We start from the raw sequence: 26,971 nt of genomic DNA on the forward strand, positions 1-26,971 counted from the left end.
GCAAGAGAATTTAAAACCACAGATCAGGAACCAATGCAGCTGTGCAAACACTGGGGTGATGGGTGAGTGGGACAGACGTGGAACAAGTTAGGATAGGGACCCCATATTCTGAATATTCAGGAATTAAATCCACTGAGGATATAAACATGCTTAAGTTTATCAAAATGCATTAACTCATCAACATCCTATTACTATTCACTTCAGTTGCGTTTGAAATTAAAGTGTACCATGGCCACTTTGTAGATAAGTAAAGACAAATGACAGTCAAATAGTGTGTTTGTAAAATTAATATTAATGCTTATCATATCTGCAATAGGAATCCTTGCCAAGAGTTTAATATTTGGTCATTTAACATCCAATGTTTAATTAGGAAAGAGGAAGTACATGGGGAAGCAAAACGAGTTCTGAGGGCTCTACCAAATCAAACAACAGAGAAGGAAAGCACCCCTACAGTCTTGCCATCATTTCCTGAAATGGTCCATTATATTCAAGATAAGGTAAATTCTCTAAGTTTTATTGAGGGGCTTCAGTGTGAAATCCAATTACGGTAAAACTCTAATAATCTAGCAGGTTTGGTGTTGTGGCTGTAAATGAATCACACGGAGACTGGGACTGTAGATGTAAAGGTCTTTTATTGAGCATGAGAAGCAGGCATTTTGGGAATCTATCCGTCTTGGAGTACACAAAGAAAATAATTAACTACAGTTTCAGTGGTTATAATTATCTACTTCAACATTTTGGGTATAGACAGATAACTCTGTAGAATTACATATGTATAATGGAAGCACAACTCAACAGACAGAACATCTTTGAATATTCAAATACTGGTAGATGGTTCAAAGGACTCTGAGCACAAAGAACTCCAGGTCCAGGCATCCAAAATATAGTTCTCACCTGGGAGTTTCAATGAGCGCCAGTTAACGTAAACATTTATTTATTGTCTTTCCCTGCGTAGTTACAATAGTACCGATTCAGAATATCCCACACCCGTTTCAATGTCCTTAATGTAACAATGAACGTTACACTGTGAATAGACTTTTTTTTTGAAGATTGGTTCCTGTTTCTGTTCTGCTGGAAGAACTCGGGGTCAATCCGGAGCAGCAACAATCTGCCAGGAAGGGAGCACGGGAACTGGGGATCCAGTGAGTGGGAAAGGAACACAGGAACTGGGGCCCTGGTGAGGGGGAAGGGAGCACAACAAACATAACCTGGTGAGCTAGATGTCAAACAATCAATATTTCCAAATCTTCAGATAGCAGATTATCGGAGTTTTACTGTATACAATAAATGGTCAACGCAAACTCAATGGGCTGAGAAGTCTGTTTCCATTCAGTTCAACTTTGTTTGTCTTCAGTGAAGTTAATAACAGAAATTAAGAATGGATGATGGGTTATTACAATATATACAATCTACTCCCCATGCACTTCACTTAATTCACATTATCTGATAATTCAAATTTATTTTGAGAAGTTACAGTATATCAAATAGTCAATAGTTTGCATCTTGTTGATGGTTCACGCAGTTCCTAAATTTTTTGAACCCTTTTCTCTTGCCCCTATTTGCAAATTTGATTTATAGTGTTTATATCAATAATTTAAGTCAGTGGTGCAAAATTATTTTGCGGAATGCTCTGTTTAAAATCCAAACCACTTCTGAGAGTCATTCATAAGAATATGTTTTATTTTAGCTGCAATATGGCCAGATAGTGATATTTTTAGTCAAAATTTAAAACATAAGCCATTACTCAATCCTCAACTACTCTTCTACTTCCTCTGCAAAGCTCTATTGCTTCCTCAATTAACTCTCGCTGTTACAGTCACTGACCCCATCCCCCCCCAATCTCCTATGCTCTTTGCCACCATTCCAGATTTAAGCCCACCAGTACTACACACCATTCCTACGGAGTGACAGATCTGCATTTGCTTTATGGTGATTCCGGCCAACCAATACTGCACTCTACTGTTATACGGTGACAAAATAGTGCCTACCAATATAGTATCCATTTTATAATGTTATAAAATGTCCACTATTACTGGACTCCGGTGTTGTAACGTGAGAAACCTATACCCAACAGTATTTTCCTGTTTTAACGAAACCTATTCCTATTTGGACAGAACGCATGGTTCTAGAGCTTGATGCAAACCTGCATCAGGACTTGAGTGCAGGAAATCCTACTGGGCCTTGCATGCTTCTTGTCTATCACACCTATGGTCCAGGACTTAGCATAATATTCTCTGGATGGTCTCTTAAATTTTATATAGTCATACCATTAGTAGGGCTGTTTCATCTAGCTCCATTTTTTAAAAAAAAATTAGTTCCTTGATCTTTAGGCCACATAACTTCTGTCACATTTTTAAACTCAGTTATACCATACTGCTTCTATATTTAAAGTAAGAAAATGCAATTTAACCTTTTCTTTCTTCTCAGGCTTCTCAAAGGATAAAAACTTCAGCAAAATATATCACGGGAACACGCATCCTGCCATTTAACCCAGCTACCTATGCCGAGGTAAGGAATGTTGAAATGATGGAAATTAGTTTCCCATTATTAAGACTACTGCTGCATTATCCCCTAGTGTCAGTATCTAATATAAAATAAAAATTCAGTAGAGTGTAAATTGAACAGAGATTGAATTGAAGAAATGAGGGAATATTATGGGAAAAGAAAACTGGGTGCTTGCTGTTAAGAGTTTCCAGATTAAAATTCCATTGCAACCAAATAAGTTTGTTTAAGGAACTTGTATAAGGAATGGAATCATTATCCATTCATTAGCTGAATGCTTCATTTAATTTGCAGTTATTTGTGATGTTATTCACTATTTATGAATTGCTTCCATCCTTGGAGAAATTTATGAATTACTTTCATCCTTGAACAATATTTGGGTGTATTAATATTCCAGTTGGAAAATTTCTTCAAAATGACTACTGTTCCCCCTTTGTATTTCTCCCTAGATGCACGGTAACTTCTTTCTGTTAAAATTGGGCTTCTGCTGAAGATGGTTGTTTTTTTTTCTACTTAATTCATACATGTGGTTCAAGAAAACTTGCTGTGCAATGGGAGTTGTGCTACTGTTAATATCAGAGTTTGAGCTGAATATTTTAATATTTACTATGGGACAGGTTTACTTTTTTTGCTAAGGTTCACTTGGTTATTTCATCCAGCTTTTTCAATAGCTTCCAAAGATAATCCATTCTCAAACTATAATAAAATCCTCCTTTAAGGTTATTTCATGCTGGCTATTTACCAAAGAACTTCCTGCATCTAGACAATGTAAACATGCAGTGCAAATGTGAAGTCCTGACCTAAGCTGACTTATGCACACAGCAGACTGAAATATCCTGCACAGAATAGTCTCGCATTGCTTTGATTTGATGGTGTTGTATCCAATTTGGCTTGTAAAGTGTAAAGGTTCCATTTGAAGCCACCCCCAACCCTCCTTCCCTCCAGCCATTTTAAACATTTCCATTTAAATGCTCAGAGTGGGGTGTTCTCCTGCTCCCATCTCTTAGCATTCAAGCTTCCAAGCACATTTCTAAAGGAGATGGTTAAAATTGCACGCAAGTAGAGTCAAGCAAGATTCTGTCCAGCTTAAATACAAACTCCTCCAACTGATATTTAAACCTTCAATTTGTGAAAACTACTTAACAATTGGAATGAAAGTATTAAAGTAATTTTAGGTGTGATATTGTACAAGGTGCACTTGTAATGAGGTCAAGTTTCAAGTTATTATTTTACTTTTCGTTTGCACGTGGCTTCTGTTTAGACAACAGTTCTTTGGTACCTTTTCTCATGTGAAAGACGTGACAGAGTTCATATGATTGCCCTAACAAGTTAAGTCTATTCCCTCATCCTGGATGATAATTGAATTGGTGAGGCATTTTCAGAATTTTTCACCGCATTTTCCCTGCTTGAAAATCTATTTAGCATCATCATTAAATGGTTACCAGCTCGGGAGGAGACCATTCAGCCTATCAGTTCAAAACTTGTACTGTTAAAAAGTAATACACTTGGTCCCACTAACCTGACCTCTCCCCATAGCCCTGTAAATTTTCCTTTCAAATAGATATTGAGCTTTCTTTTGAACGCAACAATTGCACCCGCCTCTGCTGACTTTACTTACTGCAAAGACTTTTTCTCCACTACCTCTAACCAAGGGCATCTTTCCATGCCCTGGCCTTTCCAACTACAGTAAAACTCTGTTACTCCAGCACACCCGAGACTTTGCTGGTGCTGAATTAGCAGATTTTACAGTCTATTGAATGGTATCCTCATTAGTACTCCAACATATCTTTAATTCACTTTTTAAGATGTTGCACACTAGAATAATACATTTTCCAGTGAACCTGATAAGTTTAAAGGGAGCATGGGAAATAAGGACCTGGTAACTTTAAAGGGAGTGTGGGGAACCAAGTAAGTTTCAAGGGAGTGCCATCAACAGAACCAGATGAACTTAAAGGGAGAGCAGATACTAAAGACCCAGTGAGTTGATGGGGTGCACAGGGACCCGAGCACCGGTGGGTGGACAGGGAGCTCAGGGACCAGGGCACAGGTGAGTGGATGGAGAGTGCAGCAAACATTACCTCGTGAGCCAGATGCTAATAATTTGGTTGTATTTGCAGATTATCCTGTATCTGCGAATGTGTCTAGCACACAGTGCAGGAGTGGTACCCACATCTCAAAGTTTCGCTGACATGCAGGATCAAGCTCCAGCCATTGGCTGTTATGTCAGAAATTTGGCTTCTAGCACTTTCATTTCACCATCATCCTCAAAGAATGGGGAAATCGATCCTGTGCAAGGATACATTGATCTTCTCGAACAATTGCTGTCAACCATAGGAGGTAAGACCAATCAAAATAGAGCTTGGAATTTGTCAACTGATTGTAAACTTAATGGATTCCTGATATTTGAAATGTGCGCCAGAAAATGGGTAGACCCAGGCTCAGGCCTTTGGCACTTATAGACAATTCCTTGAGTTTTTCTATGCACCAATCAACTATCAAAATCCTATTTATCATTGAGAAAAGCCTTAATTACTAGTATCAGTGAGAGGAAGCTTGTTCTGTAATTTTATACATAAAATAAAACGATATGTTTTAGTATATGTTGGCTTGCCAGTCTGTACTGTGCACTACCAAATATCTTGAGCAGCAGGTTGAATGTACATTTCTATAAACCAACAGACTATATTAAAGAGGAACAAGTAAGTGTGTGCTAAGTAAAACTGGCTGTCATTTGTAACCATCAGTGACAGTTACTGGCCTTGGGACCTGCCTAAAAGGCTTGCTTAATAAATTCAGATTAAAGGATGGCTTAATGAATTTGTGTGGGAGAAGACAGTAGAGGAATAAAGATACAGAAAAGGAGATAATTCCTGTAGGGGAAATGTATGAAGAGTATAAATATGAACATAAGCCCAGTGGGCAGAATGGTCCATTTCTATTCTCATGTTTTTCCATGGAAATGCTAAACACATTGAGGCAAATTATACTTTTTCTGTCTGACTAAAAGTGATAGCTGGGTAATCACACAATGTTTTCATGTTTTAAGTAGGAGCATCAATCCATTCTTTATTGGGCTGGGAATTGATGTTTGATTTTTGTGACAACTGAATGTAATTTCATGCTTTATAAAATAAAATTCCAATCAATTTGGAGCTATAATTCTTTTCCTCTTTATCTTCCCCCTGGAAACATTAGGATTACCTGTGATGTACTGTCTATTGGAAATAGTCTCTGTCTATCCACAAAAATTGGCTGCACAGTTCACAGAAAAAATAGATTGGATTAAGGTATGGTCTTAAACTTCCTGGCGCTCCTGTGTGTGTGTGGCACAGGCTCACAGGAGCCTCTTTCATGTATAATAGTAAATGGCATAAAGTGCCCCTTTTGACGTTGCTTGTGCAGAATTCTGTCATGTGTATGAAACCCAGGAGAGCACTGAAGCTGTTCCCAACAGAGCGTTGAGAATTGGTTCAAGATAATTATCGGGCTCCATACCATTTAGACCACTGCCACAGAGTCTGAGGCATTTATCACCCTCCACCTAGGTGCCACATTTAACTTTCCAACATTAATGATTGCACTGAATGTTCCTCCTGTCTTTGACCTCAAGCCTTCCACCATACTCATGGATACACACCAAGTGTGGAATAAGTGGCTCCAGTATCAATTAAGAAATCAAGTTGTTATCCATTTACAGTCAAGGGAATAGCAGGCTCCGAAATCTTCATAATGGGCAGAATTTGGGTTTGGCGCCTCTATTATGGTGGCTGGGGATGTTAGTCAAATGGGTTCTTTAAAGTGAATTGCACAGCCTGTGGTGATGGTGGTGGTGGAGACAGAAATTGTTAACTATCAATGTTGCCTTGGCACCGAGGGCACTCTGGAGCCCAGTGACCAGGCTGTCCGTAAACAAAACAAACTCCTCGCAGACATCCCCGTCCTCTACCCCTACCACGTCCGCTGACCCAACCCCAGGCTGGTTGATGTGGGGTTACCCCCAGTGCTGATATAAGTAACGTGTTGCCACCTCCTTTAGCAGGTTTAGATTTCTGTTGTTGTAACTGCCTTTGACAATGTTGCAAAATGCTCATAATCTTAAATCAAATCACAATCTTAAAGTGAAATCTTTGCTTTCCCATCCCACACAAGTAGCAGTGAACGTTTCCTTTAACCTGGGTTGCAACCCATTTACAATAATATTTATAAAGGTGGGTGTCCCCACTTCTGGGGTTATTCCGGAATGCTTTTGAAAAATGGTACGTATGTGTTCTACATATTCTTTAACATCCTCATCTGCCTTTTGCACAGTACTGTGTATCTATGCCAATCTACAGAGCGAGGGGAAACACTCCCTCAAAGCATTTGTTAGGTTATGTTGGGAACCTCCGACTGCAGTGGAGCAGTGGCTGATGCCAGCGCCGCCGAGTACTCAGGGTGACACTTGGAGTGAGCCTTGTTGTAACTGTGGCTGAGGGAGGCAAGGGTGCAGAGGGTTATAGTTATCTATTTCATTGTCTGATTCCACTACCAGTTGTTTCTTTTTAAACACTGACGTAGTCACCATTATCTGTCCCTGTCTTTGTCTTTCCCCTTTCTCCAGCACCTTTGTACACTTTCCTTGCTCTTCTTGTGAGATCCATCTAACTGCTTCTGCATCTCACTTCATTTCTCAGTGAATAAATGCAGACCAACCCACAATACTATTATATTTTTCTCTCTGCTAATGTTTACTGTAGACACGCCATACAGTCTGCATTAAAAGTATTGTCGGGAGAGAAACTGGCGGCACACATGCCCCTGCACCACAGACCTGAAAGCGCCAAGCATGCTGACAACTTGCACTCATTTTTCAATCACACTTTATTTACTTGTGCACAAGGAGAACAGTCTGACCCCTGTCACTGAACTATTCTAAAGTTTCAACAAAGATTTGTCTTTTTTTTAAACAGATATTGACCAATTAAAATCTTTGGGCACCTTTAGAATCCCTCATTTGCATACATAAAATACCAATCACGTTCCATTAATATAGGTGTTAATGACCAATAGAAACTACATGTTAATAGCCAATAATACCTTTGAGTTAGTAAAGTAATTGTCCAATAGTCAGTGTGTGCCTGCAATCCTTCATTTGCATCCTTATCCTGTCTTGGTATGCCTGATGACCTCGGCTATGCTCTACAAAGAGGAGTTATGCTCTCAAGGACCTTGCTTAGCATGGGTAACTGCAGACTGTCTGCAAACCATCTCTGCCTGCACACTACCTTAACTCTTGCCTTGCCTGCTATTCCCTTGACTGTAAATGGACAACAACTTGATTTCTTAATTGATACTGGAGCCACTTACTCCACACTTATCGGTGAGGACACACCAATGGATATATGTGTACCACATACATGTACCCACCAATCACATGTATGTGCATCACAGTTGCATCACCCCATCCTAATCATTCTTTCTCAGAACCACTGCCTCTGTGATTCTTTCCGCAACTCATTTCCTCTATAATGTAGGCAGAAACAGAAATAAACGGGCAGATTATTATCTAGACGGGGAGAAAATTCAAAGTACAGAAGTACAAAAGGACTTGGGGGTACTTGTGCGGGATACCCTAAAGGTTAACCACCAGGTCAGATCGGCGGTAAGGAAAGTGAATGCTGTGTTGGCATTCATTTCGAGAGGTATGGTGTATAAAAGTAGGGAAGTGTTGATGAGGCTCTACGGGGCACTAGTGAGGCCTCATTTGGAATACTGTGTACAGTTTTGGGCCCCATATCTTAGGAAGGATGTGCTGATGTTGGAAAGGGTTCAGAGGAGATTTACGAGGATGATTCCCGCAATGAAAGGGCTTACATATGATGAGCGTTTGTCAGCTCTTGGATTGTACTCACTGGAGTACAGAAGAATGAGAGGGAACCTCATAGAAACATTTAAAATGTTGAAAGCACTGAACAGAGTAGATGTGGCCAAGCTGTTTCCCTTGGTGGGTGAGTCCAGGACCAGAGGGCACAATCTTAGAATTAGAGGGTACAGGTTTAAAACAAAGATGAGGAGAAATTTCTTTAGCCAGAGGGTAGTGAATTTATGGAATTCCTCGCCACGTGCAGCAGTGGAGGCCAGATCATTGGAGGCGTTTAAGGAGGAGATAGATAGATATCTAATTAGTCAAGGTATCAAGGGATATGGGGATAAAGCCGGAAATTGGGGTTAGAATAGTTTTTTTTGCTCATGGAGCAGATTCCCCCCCCCCCCCCCCATTTCTCTTTTTTTTTTCCTTTTTCCCCTTTTTTTGTTCCTTTTTCCCCTTTTCTTTGGAGCAGACTCGATGGGCCAAATGGCCTACTTCTGCTCCCTTGTGATCAGAGGCAGGAGATAGTAGAAGAGGGACTCAGGGCTATAGCTTGGGCATGCTGTTCTAGAATCTTTTAGTGAAATAAGAAATATATTTGATCAAAGTGTTTTTTCCTTCCATCTCAAAGGGCCTCATGAGCACAAACAAAGATGAGATGCGTGAGCTAGCAGCACAGTTTTATGCAGTGGTGCTGTCCATCATGTCTGGGAATGATTTCCACTTGGCCGTTGAGAACCTCATTAAGTGCACTAAAGATAGTGTAAGTGTTCACTTTAATTAGTTAAGCTTCATCATTGTTGCTGAGTTTTGCCATTTTACTTTGTACTACTATCTTTCCTGTTTCTTCCTATGAGCTTCCTCAGTAATTTAACAGTCAGGGTGAGTAAATGAAAATAGCTTACTTCCTTATTGCCAGTGAACTTAAGTCACCATTTCATGGAATAATACATCTTTTAACATAATTCTTTAGGATGTTTGTGTTGTCCATCCCCAGCTTATGATGTATCATCTTCTTGAAATTCTGTTGTACATGTGGTGGAGGTGATTATTCAATCTTCTTAAGTGGGGAGTTGCAGAACTTTGGCTCAAAGACATTACAGGAATTATGTGGTGTGACTCGGAGGTGACACTGGGACTGGTGGTGTTCCCACAAACCTGCAGTTCATCCATCTAGGTGTTGATGGTTTTACATATGTCAAGAGGTTTTTTCCTTGCAAGTTGTCCCTTGCTCTACAGATTATACACATTGCAGCCCCAGTGCTCTGTTGGAGGTGTGATAGATGTTTAAATCAGCAAATGGAATACCAACTAGAGAGACTTTGTCGTGAATGAGTGTAAACTGGAGCATTGAAGCTAAACCAATCCAGGCAAGTAGTGAGTGATGAAGCAGCATTGGAAAATTTAAGGGTGAATTATTCACTGCTAATTTGCAGCTTCCAATATGTTCCAGTAGCTACAGCAATTGTATAACCTGTCCAGTTGAGTGGTGTGGTGAAACGTTAATATTGATTTTAGGGGATTGGGAAATAGTATTGTTATTGACTATCCAGGGACTGGATTCTTTCTTGTTGTCAACCCAGCCTTATATGTTACCCAATTTTTGCTGTATCTGGGCATGAACTTTATTATCTGATGAATTCCCAATTGAATGTGAATTTTCTACCTATGTAGCATCCAAGACTCTAACAAGGTCTGATGATATGATGCTGATTGAACCCAAATGAGCAGCACCTGAGCAGGATATTGCTGGAAAATGTCCAGCTGGATAGAATTGTTGACATCAACCATTGATTGCTGCTTATCGGCTTTTAAGATGATGTTATGATAATCGGATTGATTGGGGTTATCTGGCTGTATGTGGCACAAACCTGGACAATTTCCCACATTGTCAATTAGGTACAAATGTTAGAGCTGCTCTGGAATAGGTTTGCTAGAGTTGCAGTTAGTTGAAATTATTCCTCGATTTATATGTGATGGAGTTACATAAGAAAACAAAATAATGGACTTTGTAATTTCTCTGTCCTATTCTCAGAGCCCTGAAACACAGCACGGAGCTTTGTTAGCTTTAGGATATATGGTAGGACGCTACTTGGACAGAAAGAAGAAAGCCGGATTAGATATCCAAGATCTAGAAGAATCGGAAGTTCAGGAACCTCTGGAGGACCAGCTACTCAAATCAACGGCAGAGACAATTAGTAATTAACTTGAAATATAATTCTGCATTGTGTTTAATTAGGTTTTTTTTGTAAGAGCACCTGATCAAACTCTTTTCTGCAGTTGTGGATTTTCTAGTTTTTTTTGTACTTTCAGCAAGTGAAATTTCCAATTAAGCTTTTTGTTTTTCAACATTAAAGTATTTTTGAAAGATTTCATATGCTTGGGTTTTCATCACACTCCTGGAAAAATTCTTAATTGTGGCATTGTTTTAGCAGTACAAACAATAGCCTGCTTAAGACATCTTGAATAAATCTAAAAGACATAACAGTAGAAATTTTAAGTTGTCTTTGGTTGAGGAATGAAATGCAATTGAACTCAGAATGGAGTTCATTGCCTAATAGGTTACGATATTGCACACCATGGACATATGATTAAGTTCAGAGTTTTTGACAGGGAGCTCACTTACTTTTGAAACTCTGCAGGAAAGGCAATCCAAATGATCCTTTTTGACCATTTAAAAAAAAGAAGGATTAACTAGGATGAATTCCCCAGATTTGATGATTAGTAACATACCACATCTTCCAGAGCTTTCATGAATTTAGTGCTATGGTGGTGGCTCTGAGACCCCAGCACACTGACCTGGCTTCTGCAATCAGCTTTAGTGAGAGATCTTATTCAGTTCGCAGACATAGATGCAGCATTATCCAATACTGTGTAACGTTTTGCCCTATACAACACCGCCCCCCCCCCCCCCCCAACCCCCCTTGTCCCAGCCAGTTCCTTACCCCAAGTTTCACTTGCATTGTAAGACAGGTAGGGCAAGAGGTTTGTACCTGCCTTACAAGGCAAGTGGGACCCGGTGCGGCAGGGATGTACTCGAACTGTGTAAGGTATGTGTTTATGATGCAGATTAGTCTGCAAATTGCTCAGTCAATATGTATTGTTCTTGGCATGGGAGAAGCAGCAATTTGCCCTCCTGACTGGATCTAAAGTATCAACTTCGTTACAATGAATGTAGGCACATGTTAATACTATGTAAGGAACCCTACTGATAAATCATCATTTTCTGTTTAGCAGATTTCTTTTATAAATAACTTAGGGTATTTATTCCCATAATTTTCTTTCCCTTCAAAGAATGGAAATATGTTTGTGATTAAATGTATGATATAGTTGTATACATATGCGTGCACACATTAATCAAGAATATTTCAGCTTCATTTTTAGATGATGCATCCCCTTCTCTGGCCTTGGCTGCTTGTGTGGCAGTTGGTGAAATTGGAAGGAATGGTGCTTTACCAATTGCAAATGAAGGCCCAGGGTTCACAAAGCTGTGCTTAGTTGAGAGCCTGTTGGCTAAGCTCCCCTCAAGCAAAGAGAGCAACAAGGTAATGATTTATATTTATACTAGCAGTTTTTAACCATGCTGTTTTTCTTTCACCAGGTCCCACTTGCATTGTAAAGCAGGAGTACTCAAATCACTCACTTCTACAAATAACAGTCATTAATTATTCCCCTTCACGGTTTGACTTATCTGTATTTGCTGCTCCCTTTGGTTTTTGATGCATCTTTGCGTAATGAGTCTATGTTGCATGAGAGGTTCAGGACCATACAGCAATGAATATGTAAAAATATAGAAAAATAGGAGTGAGCCATTTGGCCTTTCCAACCTGCTGCAGCATTCACTTTGATTATAACTGATCTTCTTTCTCAGTATTATGTTCTCACCATCTCCCAATATCCCTTGATGCCATCTATATCTGGACATCTGTCTATTTCCTCCTTAAATATATTCAGTAACCTAGCCTCTGCAGTCTTCTGTGGTAGATAATTGTACAGGTTCGCCACTCTGAGTGGAGAAATTTCTCCTCAACTCAGTTCTAAATCAGAATCAGATTTATTACCTTTGACGTGACGTGAAATTTGTTGTTTTATGGCAGCAGTACAATGCAAAGACATAAAATTACTATAAATTACAAAAATAAATAGTGTAAAGAAAATAATGAGGTAGCGTTCATGGACCATTCAGAAATCTGATGGCAGAGGAAAAGAAGCTATTCCTGAATCATTGAGTGTAGGTCCTCAGGCTCCCGTACCTCCCCTCTGATGGTAGTAACGAGAAAAAGGCATGTCCTGGATGCTGAGGGTCCTTAGTGATGGATGCCATCTTCTTGAGGCACAGCCTCGGTGGTGGGGAGGGTTATGCTCATGGTGAAGCTGGCTGAGTCTACAACCCTCTGCAGCCTCTTGCGGTCCTGTTCATCGGAGGCTCTATACCAGGCTGTAATGCAATCAGCCAGAATGCTCTTCACTGTACATCTGTAGAAATTTGTACGAGTCTTTGGTGATGTACCGTATCTCCTCAAACTCCTAACAAAGTAGAGCTGCCGGTGTTCCTTCTTCTTGATTGCATTAATGTGTTGGGCCCTGTCACTATATTTCAGCAGTTTGGGTAACGGAAATTCACCCTTCTGGAATCCTCAAATCACTACCAAAATATCTGAGATAGAGAATAAAAATTCGCTCTCTTGGAATTTATGTGACCAAAAAAAACAATTACGTTCACAATTTTTTTTTCAACTCTCATTTCTTGATGCATGCACAGATGATGTGGCTTTGTGTTACTGAATGTCAAGGTACAGATAGTTTACTAGGAATGCACTGTAACATAACGATGATCAAAATTTTGCAGCTCAAATGTTCTTATTCAAATGTTTAGTGAGTTACTAGTTTAATTTTGTACTAAAGCATTAATCAGATCTAGTAGTACTAAGCAAATTTGATTATGGAATATAGTTTCATTCTGTTTCTGTAGGTGAAAGAGCGGGCAGTACAGACACTGGGTTATTTGCCTATTGGAGATGCCGATTTTCCTCATCAAAAGAAACTCTTACAAGGATTGATGGATTCTGTCGAGGTAAGCATTTTATTCAGCATTTGTAGAAACTCACCAAGGGCCCTGTTCCCCATGCTCCCTTTAAACTAACTGGGGTCCTGTTTTCCATGACCCCTTTAACCTCACCAGGGGGCCTGTATTCCTGCTCCCTCTAAACTCGCTGGAGTCTCTGTTTTCCATGTTCCCTTTAAGCTCACCTGAGACCTGTTTCCTGTGCTCCCTTTAAAATCACTAGGGCTTCATTTCCCACGTTGCCTTTAAACTTACTGGGTTTGCTGGAAAAATTGATAGATGCTGCCTTTTTGAGGTACTGCTTCTTGAAGATGTCCTCAGTGGTGGGGAGGGTTGTGTCCATGATTGAGCTGGCTGAGTCTATAACCCTCTGCAGCCTCCTGCAATCCTGTGCATTGGTTGCATCACAGCCTGGTATGGAGACTCCAGTCAGAATGCTCTCCACCATACAGCTATAGAAATTTGTAGAAGTCTTTGGTGACGTACGAAATCTTCTCAATCTCCAACAAAGTAGATCCATTGGCATGCTTTCTTCGTGTTTGCATCAATGTGTTGGACCCAGGATAGATACTCTGGGATGTTGATGCCCAGGAGCTTGAAGCTGCTCACCCTTTCCACCACTGACCCCTCAATGAGTACTGGTGTATGTTCTCCTGATTTCCCCTTCCTGAAGTCCACAATTAGTTCCTTGGTCTTGCTGACATTGAGTGCAAAGTTATTATTGCGACACCACTCAACCATCCAATCTATCACATTCTGTAAGCCTCCTCGTTGCCATCTGAGATTCTACCAACAACAGTGGTATCATCTGCAAATTTATGGATGGCATTTGAGCTGTGCTTGGCCACACAGTCATGAGTGTAGAGAAAGTAGAGCAGTGGGCTAAACGCACATCCTTGAGGTGCGCCTGTGTTGATTGTCAGCAAGGAGGAGATGTTATTGCTGATCCGCACTGACTGTGGTCTCCCTTTAAGGAAGTCAAGGATCCAGTTGCAGAGGGAGGTACAGAGGCTCAGGTTTTGAAGCTTGGTTATTAGTACTGAGGGAATGATGGTGTTGAACACCGAGCTGTAATCGATAAACAGTAGCTTGATATATGTCTTGCAGTTGTCTAGGTACTCCAAAGCAGAGTGGAGAGCCAGTGAGATTGCATCTGCTGTCGGCCTGTTGCGGTAGGCAAATTGCAGTGGGTCCAGATCCTGGCTCAGGCAGGAGTTAATTCTAGCCATAACCAACCTCTCGAAGCATTTCGTCACAGTAGATGGGAATGCTACCAGGCAGTAGTCATTGAGGTAGCTCAGCCTGCTCTTCTTGGGCACTGAAATGATTGCTGCCCCTTTGAAGCACATGGGAACCTCAGAATGCAGCAGTGAGATGTTGAAGATGTCTTTGAATACTCCAGCCAGTTGGTCAGCACAGGTTTTCAGTACCCTGCCAGGTACACCATCAGGGCCTGATGCCTCGTGAGGGTTCACCCTCTTGAACAATGTTCAGACATCGGCCTCTTGAGACAGAGATCACAGGGTCGACGGATACTGTGGGAATTTGCACAGGTGTAGTGCTCTTCTCCCTTTCAAAGTATGCATAAAAGGCGTTGAGCTCATCAGGGAGTGAAGCATCACTGCCATTTATGCTGTTAGGTTTCGCCTTATAGGAAGTAATGGCAGGCAAACCCTGCCACAGCTGTCGTGCATCCAATTGTGTCTCTACCTTCACACGGAATTGCCTTTTCGCTCTCACAATGGCCTTCCGTAGGTCATACCTGGACTTCTTGTAGGATTCTGGATAGCCGGTCATGGACACCACAGATCTAGCCCTCAGCTGACTGCGAATCTCTTGCTTCATCCAGGGCTTCTGGTTTGGGAAGACTATGTTCTCGAAGGCACACACTCATCCATGCAGGGCTTGATGAAGTCAGTGACGGCTGTGGCATATTCATTCAGATCCGAGGATGAATCCCTGAATATGGTCCAGTCCACTGATTCCAGGCACTCTGTAAACAATCTTCCACCTCCCTTGACCATACCTTCGATCCTTACCACTGGTGCTGCAGTCCTCTGTTTCTGCCTATATGCTCGATTAGAAGTACAGCCAGGTGATCGGACTTGTCAAAGGCGGGTGCAGGATGGCATAGTAGGCATTCTTGACGGTTGTGTAACAGCGATAGTGTGTTGCCTCCTCTGGTTGCAGTATTAATAGTTAAAGTATCTAATAGTCAGGAAAATCTGCCAATCCGGCACTACCAAAGTCCAGAGTCTGTTGGATTAATGCAGTTTCATTGCATTTGGACATTATTCCATTGCTCTTTGTGGTAGCTTGTTGCATGCAATTGCTTACTATATTACCTTCATTTGGCATAGGTGGAAGATTGGCTGGCTAAGAGAAACTAAGATTGATTGGGTATTTTGTGGTTGGCCAGATATACTGAATATTGTGTCACAGTCCTGAGGTCACAACTTTTTACAATTTATATAAATGACTTGGATGAAAGCACCAAAGATATGGTTGCTAAGTTTGCTGATGACACAAAGGTACTTGGAAAGTAACTTGCGAAGAGATCGTAAGAAGGCTAAAATAGAGATTTAGATTTGTTAAGTAAATGGGTGAAGTTTTAACAAATGTAGTAAAATATGCAATTAGTCAATTTTGGCAGAAACAAATTTAAAAAAAGAAGCATATTACCTAAATGGTGAGAGATTGCAGAACTCTGAGATGCAGGTGAATCTGAGTGTCCTAGACTAGAATACAGGTATATTAAGTAATTAGGAATATTAACTGAATGTTATTGTTTATTTCTAGGACAATTGAATATAAAAATAGGGAAATTGAGCTTCAATTATACAGGGGATTGCTGAGAGTACTCTGTTCTGTATTGGTCTCTTCATTTAAGGAAAGATGTTATTACATTGGAAGTAGTTCAGTGATGTTTTATTAGATCAATACTTAAAATATGTAAATTGTTTTAAAAGGACCGGTTAGACAAGGTAGACTTATTTCTTGCTGGAATTTAGGAATAAGGAATTGAATGAAATATGGAAAACCTTGAGATGTCTTGCCAGGATAGATGTGGAGAGAACATTTTCACTACTTATAAATAAGGGGTCATCTGTTGAAGACAGATCAGGCAATTATTTTCCTGAGTGTCGTGAATCTTTGGAACTCTCTTCCTCAGAGATTTTAAAGCATTGTCTTAAAATATTTTTAAGGCAGAGGTAGATAGATTCTTGATAAGCAAGGGGATGGGTGAAAGGTTATCTTTGGATGGACAAGAATGTGAAGGAGAGGGTACAAACAGATCAGCCATGATCTAGTTAAATGGTGAGTCGACTCAAGTGGCCAAGTGATCTACTCCTCTGAATTTGTATGTTCAAATTACATGAAGTCAACACGTGAAAAGGTTCCAGTGCTTTGGGCTCTTCTGAGATCTTGAAATGTGTTATGGAAATGCAAGCCCTAGTGTCATGGTTCAGTTGAAATATGCCTTTACATGCTGGGTTTGTGGTAAGTCTTGAGAATGAAATCTCGCGCAGTTATGTTAAGGATAACTATAGAGTTGTATGTTAACCAACTCTTGCCCAAACAAAGAATTGTTGTGTCCAAAATGTAATACAGGCATTGTTGAATTCCATTTTTTTCCCCCAGTTATCCCTAGAAATTGAAACCTTAAATGATGGATGTAAATTTATTTCTTCCTAGGCAAAGCAAATAGAGCTGCAATTCACAGTTGGAGAAGCAATCACCAATGCTGCAATAGGGACGAGCTCACTGGCAGCTCGTGATCTGTGGGTGATTACTGAAGGGGAATATACACCTCCAGATAGTAAGTTGCAGATGTTTTGTGTGTTTTAACTTGATTATGCAAGTGCACTCAAAGTAAGTTAACTTTATAACAAATTCTTGCAATTTTCCTTTTAACAGTAAGGAGGAAGCAATAATGGTGATAATACAGGGTTCACTCCAAGATGATTATCCAAAACAAGAATTTGGAATGATCCACTTTGAAGTCTAGTGGAAATTTTGATCACATTAACAAGGTGTAATGCAAGCACTGCATCTGATTGACATAATAGAATTGATCTTATATAAATGTTGACGCTATCATTAAATTAACTTGTGTGATTGCTTGAAATGTTTGGCAAAAAAATGAAGAGGTTAATACACTGCATTGATAACATATAGCTGTACAAATTAATGAATACTCGCATTTTGTAGCTAGCTGATGAAAACTTTACAGATGTTATGTGGTGGTACAGCTCAGAAGTGCAATGTATAATTTTATTTAAAGTCATGATACAGTAAGGTGGGCAAAAGGGCTCATTATTTCATACTTCATTGTTTACTTTTCCTATGATGTTCAAAACACAGAAATTAATGCAGAGACATTTTATTCTTACAATTTCAAACATAATATTTTTCAAATTGGTAAAAGGCAGTTCAGTTAAAGTGGTGAGTCTGTTATGTATTATGCCTAGATAATGTGACAAAAATTTCAACCACATTGCAAGTTGGCTCATTTCAAATTCTTGTATTTGGAGAATCATCTTGGATGAACCCTTTATTATCACCATTGGAGGTTCAATAAGTGGGAAGAGATGAGAGAGAACTCAATTATTTTGTTTGAAGAATTGTATAAACTTTTGTGCTCTGACATTAGAGCAGTATTAATCTCTTTGCCCAGCTTAACCAAAACCCTGAAGCACAAACAGCTTATTCTACACAAAATCTACATAGTCTATGGATGTATGTATTCTTTCTCTAATATGTTGTTACGTAACAACTTTCACATAATGTACTCTTCAAACACTGTCCTGTCGCAATTGTGTTCATATTGCACAAAGTTGGCTACCAGAATGGATCTGAAACTGGTGTACTAATGGGACAAATCCAGGCACTTTTGTAAATAGGTTTAGAAGGATGTTCAATTCTAAAGGTATAGCTTATTTCAGAATTGGAGGCACAAAGGAAACATCTTCATGTGGCCCATTTGAGCTGTAAAACATGAAGCTAGCAGTAGCTGAAATTTTGGGAAGAGTAGTGGGAATTAGATGTCCCTATGGGAGGGAAGAAGGAAGTCAGTTCTGACTATGAGGGAACAGAGTCTGGTTAGAGTGCTTGAAGAAGACCTGTGAATGAGTAAAGGTCAGGAAGTGCAGGTGAAGTACTGCTGTGAAGGCTGAAGGCATTAAATAAACGTGATTCCTAAAAACTATTTTGTTTTCTTTTATCCCTCATCAATTCAGTTGTTTTGTAGGGTCACATGTAGCAAAGATCTATAGGCATTGTTGATACAAATCTCAATAATCCAGTTTAGAGTGCTTGTATTTTTCCTGCACCTTTTAAACTTGCCAAGTTAACTGGAAGGTTTATTATACTACTGTGTAACATGTAAGCAAAGAAGTGAAATAAATGTGTGTTAGCAGGAGTAACATCCAGTAGTCCAAAAAATCTGCTAGTCCAGCACCACCAGTGTCCCAAGGGTGCCAGATTGGAGTCATACAGCATGGAAACAGGCCCTATGGCCTTACTCATCCATGCCAACCGTGTTGCCCAGCGAGCTAGTCCCATTTGGCCCATAGCCCTCGAAATCCCTCCTATCCATGTACTTATCTAGGTGGCTTTTAAATGTTGCTAATGCCTTCCTCAACCACTATTTCTGGCAGCTCATTCCAAAGACACACCACCCTTTGCATGAAGAAGCTGCCCCTGATGACCCTTTTGAATCTTTTGCCTCTGATCTTAAACCTATGCCCTCTTTAGAACCCCTCTTTTTTTTAGCACTCTCTCCCAGGGAAAAAGGCTATGTACTTTCTCCCTGTCTATGCCCCTCATGATTTTACACATGCACGGTATGGTAGTGTAGCGGTTAGCATAACGCTTTACAGCGCCAGCAACCCGGGTTCAATTCCATCCACTGTCTGTAAGGAGTTTGTACGTTTTCCCCGTGTCTGCGTGGGTTTCCTCCGGGTGCTTCGGTTTCCTCCTACATTCCAAAGATGTACAGGTTAGGAAGTTGTAGGCATGCTACGTTGGTGCTGGAAGCGTGGCAACACTTGCGGGCTGCCCCAGAAAACTACGCAAAAGATTCATTTCACTGTGTGTTTCGATGTACGTGTGACTAATAAAGAAATCTCATCTGTCACCTCTCTCTATCAGGTCACCCCTCAATCTCCTACGTTCCAGGGAATAAAGTCCTAGTCTACGCAATCTTCCTTGTAACTCAGGCCCCCAAGTCCAGGCAACATCCTGGTAAATCTTTTCTGCACCCTTTCTAGTTTAATAACATCCTTCCTATAATAGGGTGACCAAAACTGTATACAATGCTCCAAGTGCAGCCTCACCAACATTTTATATAACTGCAATGCATTTCTTATCTTATCCTAACTTCCCAACTCCTGTACTCAATGCCCTGACTGATGAAGGCCAGTATGCCAAATGCCTTCTTCACCACCCTATCTATCTGTGATGCCGCTTTGGACGAACTATGCACTTGCACTCCTAGATCCATCTGTTCCATAACACTTCCCAGGGCCCTACCATTCACTGTACAAATCCTACCCTGATTTGATCTCCCAAAATGCAGTACCTCACATTTATCTGGATTGAAAGCCATTTGCCAGTCATCAGCCCACATACCCAGCTGATCTAGATCCCCCTATAATTTTTCATAACTTTCTACACTATCTACAACACCACCTATTTTAGTATCATCCACAAACTTACTAACCATACCTGTACGTTCTCATTTAAATAGTTCATATGAATTACAAACAACAGTCCCAGCACTGACCCCTGTGGCATACCACTAGACGCAGGCCTCCAGTCTGAGAAACAACCCTTGACCATCACCCTCTACTTCCTACCACTGAGCCAATTATGAATCCAATCCACTATCTAAAACTTTAAAATCTGGAGGAAACTCGCGCAGACATGGGGAGAATGTACAAACTCCTTACAGGCAGCGATGGGAATTGAACCCCGATCGCTGGTGCTGTAATAGTGTCACACTAACCGCTACGCTACTGTGCCACCCTGGATCTCCCCCCGGATCCCATACAATTTGACCTTCCAGACTAGCCTGTCATGAGGGACCTTGTCAAAGGCCTTGCTAGAGTCCATATAGGCAACATCCACTGCCCTACCCTCATCTATCCTCTTGGTTACCTCCTCGAAAAACTCCCAAGATTTGTCAGACGTGACTTCCCACGCACAAAGCCATGCTGACTGTCCCAAATCAGACCCTGTCTCTCTATATGTTGGTGGATCCTGTCCCTCAATATCCCCTCCTGCTATTTACCCACCACTGATGTCAGACTCACTGGCCTGTAGTTTCCTGGCTTGTTTTTGCTACCCTTTTTAAACAATGGTACCACATTAGCCACTCTTCAGTCCTCCGGAACCACACCTGTGGCCAGAGATGAAGCAAAAATCTCTGCAAGGGTATCTGCAATTTCTTCTCTATCTTCCCACTAGGTCCATGAATGCACTAGGTCAGGCCCTGGAGATTTCTCCACCTTAATGCACTTTAAAGCCTCCAATACCTCCTCCCTGCTAATTTGTATGTGGTCCATTCATTTCCCCCATTTCCTTAACTTCCATTGTTTTCTCCACAGTAAAAACTGAAGAGAAATATCTATTAAAAATCTCACCCATTTACAGATGGGACCTATTCTTGCCCTAGCCACCCTTTTACTCTTAATATACCTACAGAATCTCTTGGGATTTTGCTTTACCTTGCCTGCCAGATCCTTCTCATGTCCTCTTTTTGCCATCCTAACTTCTCTCTTTAGTGCACTTCTTGTAGTCATTAAGAGATTCACTTGTTCCCAATTGCTTAAGCACAAAGTATGCCTCCCTCTTAACCAGAGCTTCAATATCTTTTGTCAACGAGGGTTCCCTAAACTGCCAGCCTTGCCCTTCATCCCTAACAGGAACATGCAGGCCCTAAACTCTTGACATCCCACTTGGCAGACGCTGCTCTCCCTGCAAGCAATCTCACTCAATCAACCACTGCAAGGTTCCGTCTGATGGCTCCAAAATAGATTCTACCCCAGTTCAGGACCTTAGCCTGTGAACCAGCCGTATCCTTCTCTGTAACTATTTTAAAGCTAGTCGAATTATCATCAGTGGACCCAAAATGTTCGGCAACAGACACTTCTGCCACTTGCCCTACATTCCCTAGGAGGAGGTTCAGTGTTGCACCCTCTGTAGTAAATCCCTCTATATATTGATGAAGGAAGCTTGCTTGGACACATTTCACAAATTCCACTCCATCCAAGCCTTTCACACTATGGTTGGCCCAGTCAATATTAGGGAAGTTAAAATCTCCCACTAATACTACCCTATTATGTTTACAACTAGCTGCAATCTCTGTACTTATCTGCTCTTCCAATTCCCGCTGACAATTAGGGGGCCTATAATACAATCCCACCAGAGTGACCATCCCCTTTCTATTTCTAAGTTCTACCCATATGGGCTCACTGGATGATCCCCCAAGAATATCCTCTCTAAGGACCGTTGTTATGTCCTCTTTCATCAAGAAGGCACCTCCCCCTCCTCTCTTACCTGCACCTCTGTCATGCCTGTAGTATCTGTATCCCAGAACATTGAGCTGCCAGACCTGCTCTTCCCTCAGCCTTGTTTCTGTTAATGGCTATGATATCCCAGTTCCCAGAGCCAATCCACGCCCTGAGTTCATCCACCTTACCTGTCAATCCTCTTACATTGAAATAAATGCAGTTTAAACTAATGGTCCTTCCTACCCTTTTATTGTGCTCCTGTCTGTCCTGATGACTAGATTATCAGACTTGTACTCGGTAAAATATCACACTGTCAAATATTTCTAATGTAGACTCATGGACAGGAAAAATTCTAAAGCAAGAAAATTCTCCTGAATAACTTTTGCACCAAATACAGTTATTTCTAGTATTGGTACTGCTCAAGTAAACCAGAGGAAACTGGTTGTTCAGAAATTGCTCTTGAAATAGTACTTGGAAAACACACATTGTTATCTAATGCTTGAAAATATTACATTCACAATTGCATTGGGAAGTTGTCTCAATTCAGCATCTTTCCTCAAGTAATGCAAAGGTGACAATTCAGCTGTAGTGGTTGCTATTCTTGAATTTTGAGCATCATTTAAATTTTGAGCATAATACTTTCCATGCATCCTCCTGGATTAGATACAAAGATATTAACTATCCCACTGGCCTTCTGGGCCCTCGCACAGTCTTGAAAGCAGGGTTGCAATGAGGACTGGGTACCAGATGGCATTGTGCAGCATTCCTGTCCCAGAACATCCCTGACAAGCATTGAGACAGGCAAAGTGGGGAGAAGCTTTGCTTTCTGTTAAAGCTCAAATTTAATTCTACAGGTTTTAAATATTTTTAAAGAACACATTTTAAAGATTGGGAAAATTAAAAACATGGAAAAACCTTAAAAATAATTAAAATGAACAATTTAAAAACATGCACACACTTTGACATGCACCTCCTAATCTGCAGACCTAGGAACCTAGTGAAATCAATGGAAGTATTGGATTCTTTGCCAGATATTCTTTGACAGAGGATCTGAGATGACTTTTTTTCTCCTCCCCCTCTCCTCCTCCCCCCCCCCCCCCCCCCCCCCCCCCACTCCTCCTCCCCCTCCCCTCAAAGGCTGTGCTGTTGGGATTTGTAGGGAATCCCACAGCAGGGCAAATTGACAAGTTTAGCTCTCTGACGTGTCAGCAAGCCCTGGGCGTGCGCTTGAGTCAGGTGCTTACTTCAGTTTGGCTACACCAGCAATAAGGTTCAGCCAGTGGCTTTTATTCTTTTCAAAAGAAGGATCTATTCACATGGTTTGAAAATTGGATATGTCTCTTCAACTCAACTGTCTTTATTTTTTAACCCTGAAGCTATTAAAGTAAACGATGTGGTTCCATGGGTTCTGGATGAAATCCTAAAGAAATACATTGTTAGTCCTAATCCCCATGTCCGTCAGGCTTCCTGTATGTGGCTTTTGTCACTGGTGAAAAAACTGAGTCAACACAAGGAGATCAAGGTAAGCGTATTAATTTATTTTCAAATGAAAATTTTGTAAAGCGTCCATAATTACTGAATGCATAGGAAAATATAATTAACAATGGAAATATTGGATGCAGTGCAATGGAACCTTTTTGACAAAAAAATATTGGTGTATGATACAGGCATCTTTTTGAATTAAGTGAAGATACTGGAATTGGATAAAAATGTACCTGTATTTGCATTAAAAAAGATTTTCAATACTGAACTCTTTTTTTAAAGCTTTAATTAAATTTGTTCTGTGGAAATAATATTCCATATGAGAAATTGATTTATTATTGGCATCATTTGTCATGCCAAAATTATTGTTAGAAAAGTTATTACATGTCAAAGTTTTGTTTATAAAAAGATTTTCTTTTAAATAATTTCTCCAAACTCTGATGGGTTGTTCATATAATTTTATTACAGAATCATTTAAAAGAAATTCAGGGCGCATTCATCTCAGTTTTATCAGAAAATGATGGTAAGTTTGCTTGAGTTTTAATCTGACCCTTGTCAGAGGATACTGGGTTTAAATATAAACTGTCAAGTCTCTATGACTCATTAACTTTCTTGTCCATAATGTGTATATTTTTACTGAATCAATTCAGTTGACATCACTGTCTATACCTGCAAGTCAGAAATATGCTTCAGATTTCCACATTTAATAACATACAAAATAAAGATTTATTATTTGCTTGCCATCAAAGTTGAATTAAAACTTTTAAAGTAATGAGTAAAATATTTGTTTAAATAAATGTTTATATTCAATTTATTAAATTTTGTGAACAAATAATTGCATCACTAAGTACTTAAAGATATGATGAGAATTGAAATCTTAAAAAGCAGTGGAAATGCCTTTAACTATGAGACACCATCTGTATTTTAATTTAGATGGTACAGTGGGCACTACAGAAAAGTATGACCATCAAAACAAGACCTAGCAATGAAGAAAGTTCTATATCAGAAATTAGCACCAGGCAAACCACTTGTACAGTCAACAAATTATTTAATGGAATACAGTTGTTTGATCAGAAATATTGTATCTATACATTAAACAAGTTGAAACTTTTTCCTGGTTTATTTTTTTTGCTTAATTTTGTAGAGCTTAGCCAGGATGTGGCTTCTAAAGGTCTTGGATTGGTATATGAACTAGGCAGTGAGCAGGATCAACAGGAGCTGGTGTCACTGCTTGTGGAAACGCTTATGACAGGAAAACGGTAAGAATGTCTCCTCCAGTTGGTCGAAATTTTAGAAAGCTCTACAATCTGATATCGATGCTAAGGACTTCAACAAAGTTTAATGTATTGGATTAGTCATATTAATTTTGCCAATGCAATAACCTATCATCTGTTGTGTTTTTTTTCTGTTTCAAAATCCATTTAATAAGGACAGCATGTTGTGTATTAAGAATGAATAACAAATTGAAGGAGGACGTGCAACATAGCCATAGAGAAGTTCATGGCAACCTTTAATAGTTCCTACTGTTTTACAATGCTTTTTTGGATCTTGACATTTTACAAATAATTATTTGTAATATATAAATCATTTTTAATAGTAAAAGATCAAAAAGTAAAGGATTTAATGTATATCACTTTTCATGACTATACATTTCAAAGTGCTTTGCCTTCAATAAAGTATCACTGAAGAGTACTGTTTGTTCCTTGTAGACTCCCACACTTACCAATGTTATAATGAGCAGAAAATGCTTAGTGATGTTAAGCAATAAATATTGTTGTTGAATTATGGGAAATCTGTGATTCTTCTTATAGGGTTAAACAGAATCTGTCAGAAAATACTGAATTATTTCAAGGAGGATCAATGGGGAAAACCCCTGATGGGTAAGAATGACCGGGAATTATAATTTACTAACATCTGCATATTTATGAAACATTTAATGGGATGATATTTTCAGAAGAGTTTCATTTCTATAACGTTTAATTAGAACGATATTCATGTAAAGCAAATTTCCATGTGGAATTCAGTTTTGAATAATTTCTGTTGGTCATTCTCATAAAAATATTAGAATTTGCAGCACAGAAAACTGCCCTGTGAAATTGCTTACATGCCACCACTTTTCATCCAACTTTGTAATCATATCTTTCTGTTCCTTTCTCCATTATGTCCATGTATTTCAACTCAACTAATCCCTGCAGTATCATGTTCTTGCCATTCTTGGGAGAAAATAGTTTCTGCTGAATTCCTTGTTTAATTTACTGGTAACCTTTTATTTATGACCCCTAATGTTTTAATTTCCTCAAGATTATCCATAGCATTAAATAACTGCACTGCATCATCTACTATTTTATTAGTTCTTTTGGAAAATCTTGCTTGTAAAATTTCCTAAATAACATTCTGATTGCCTGATCAAATTCCCTTAGCTTCAAAATTCCAGTTCAGCCCTTCCCAGTTTGAGAGAGAAACAGGTTTACTCCTAATTTTAACTGAAATGCTTCCAAACAAATTTTCCCAAAGAGGAAAAACATTACACATCAACTTGATCTTGTTTACAATTTCATGAACTTGGCCAATCACCATGCAGTGTGGAACTCTTGAAAGGTAAGTAATGTTTCAAGAAGTATAGCCCCAAGTCTGCTGAAAGAAAATATGTATAAATAAGAAAATTATCTTCTGGAATTTGTGCATTTTCTTCTTGAAATATTTGTATTATAAACTGAAGTACAAGCACACAATGAACATGCCTATTTGGACCACCAGAGTTTGAAAATAAGGATTGTGGATGGAAGCTATCAAAAGGAAAGACAAATGTACCATATTAAAAGGACTTGATTAAAATGCAGGTTGTGATTTAATGCAGATTGCCAGTGTGAGCATTTTGTGAGTTCTATAAGCTATCGTAACATACCTTTTAAAAAAAAAGCTTGAGAATGTGCATCTATTGCTCCATTTTGCCAGAACAGAAATAAGAAATAGGGAGACAAAAATTAATATCTACATTTGTAACCAGTGAAAGAGGCATTAGAAGTTGGAAGTAAATGAAAAGATTCTGTGAATTGTACTGAGCACAAATTTAAATTCATTTTATTGAAAGGCAGAAAGTAAATCTATGTCTTAAGTAGCTGATGAGAAACAAAGTCTTGCATTTTTACAGCGCCTTTCACATCCCTTTCAGGGCATCTCAAAATGTTTCATAACCAATGAAGTGTTATCACTGTTGTAACATAGAATTACTCCCACCATACGTTGGATGTGTTTTCTTTTGGGATTGAGTAAAAACATCTTTGTTTGTCCTGTTTTCTTCTGTCTTTCCCTTTCTCATCATCAATTCCAATTTTTTTCTGTTTCACTCTTGGTAAAGCTGGTGAATGCTGGCGCTTGACCACCTATTGACTTGCCTTTTCTGCCTTCATTAGACAGGGACTGTCAACTTACAAAGAACTTTGCAGTCTCGCCAGTGATCTTAATCAACCTGATCTTGTTTACAAGTTCATGAACTTGGCCAATCACCATGCAATGTGGAACTCTCGAAAGGTAAGTGATGTTTCAAGAAGTGCAGCC

General features: G+C 39.6%; 1 protein-coding gene across 1 annotated transcript in view; it reads left to right on the forward strand.

Annotated features, from left to right (window-relative positions):
- The window catches only part of ecpas (Ecm29 proteasome adaptor and scaffold), a 78,826-nt gene that overhangs the window by 22,661 nt on the left and 29,194 nt on the right, over positions 1–26,971 (forward strand). Inside the window, exons 12-25 of the mRNA XM_052019562.1 lie at positions 371–497; positions 2,428–2,508; positions 4,620–4,839; positions 5,698–5,789; positions 8,982–9,113; positions 10,386–10,548; positions 11,723–11,895; positions 13,323–13,424; positions 17,112–17,235; positions 23,308–23,453; positions 23,882–23,936; positions 24,558–24,672; positions 25,225–25,293; positions 26,827–26,944. Coding sequence (XP_051875522.1) covers positions 371–497; positions 2,428–2,508; positions 4,620–4,839; positions 5,698–5,789; positions 8,982–9,113; positions 10,386–10,548; positions 11,723–11,895; positions 13,323–13,424; positions 17,112–17,235; positions 23,308–23,453; positions 23,882–23,936; positions 24,558–24,672; positions 25,225–25,293; positions 26,827–26,944 — 1,717 coding nt within the window. The remainder of the gene's footprint in view (positions 1–370; positions 498–2,427; positions 2,509–4,619; positions 4,840–5,697; positions 5,790–8,981; positions 9,114–10,385; positions 10,549–11,722; positions 11,896–13,322; positions 13,425–17,111; positions 17,236–23,307; positions 23,454–23,881; positions 23,937–24,557; positions 24,673–25,224; positions 25,294–26,826; positions 26,945–26,971) is intronic.

This window comes from Pristis pectinata, chromosome 7 (genome assembly GCF_009764475.1).
Source record: "Pristis pectinata isolate sPriPec2 chromosome 7, sPriPec2.1.pri, whole genome shotgun sequence".
In the NCBI taxonomy this organism is placed as follows: Eukaryota; Metazoa; Chordata; class Chondrichthyes; order Rhinopristiformes; family Pristidae; genus Pristis; species Pristis pectinata.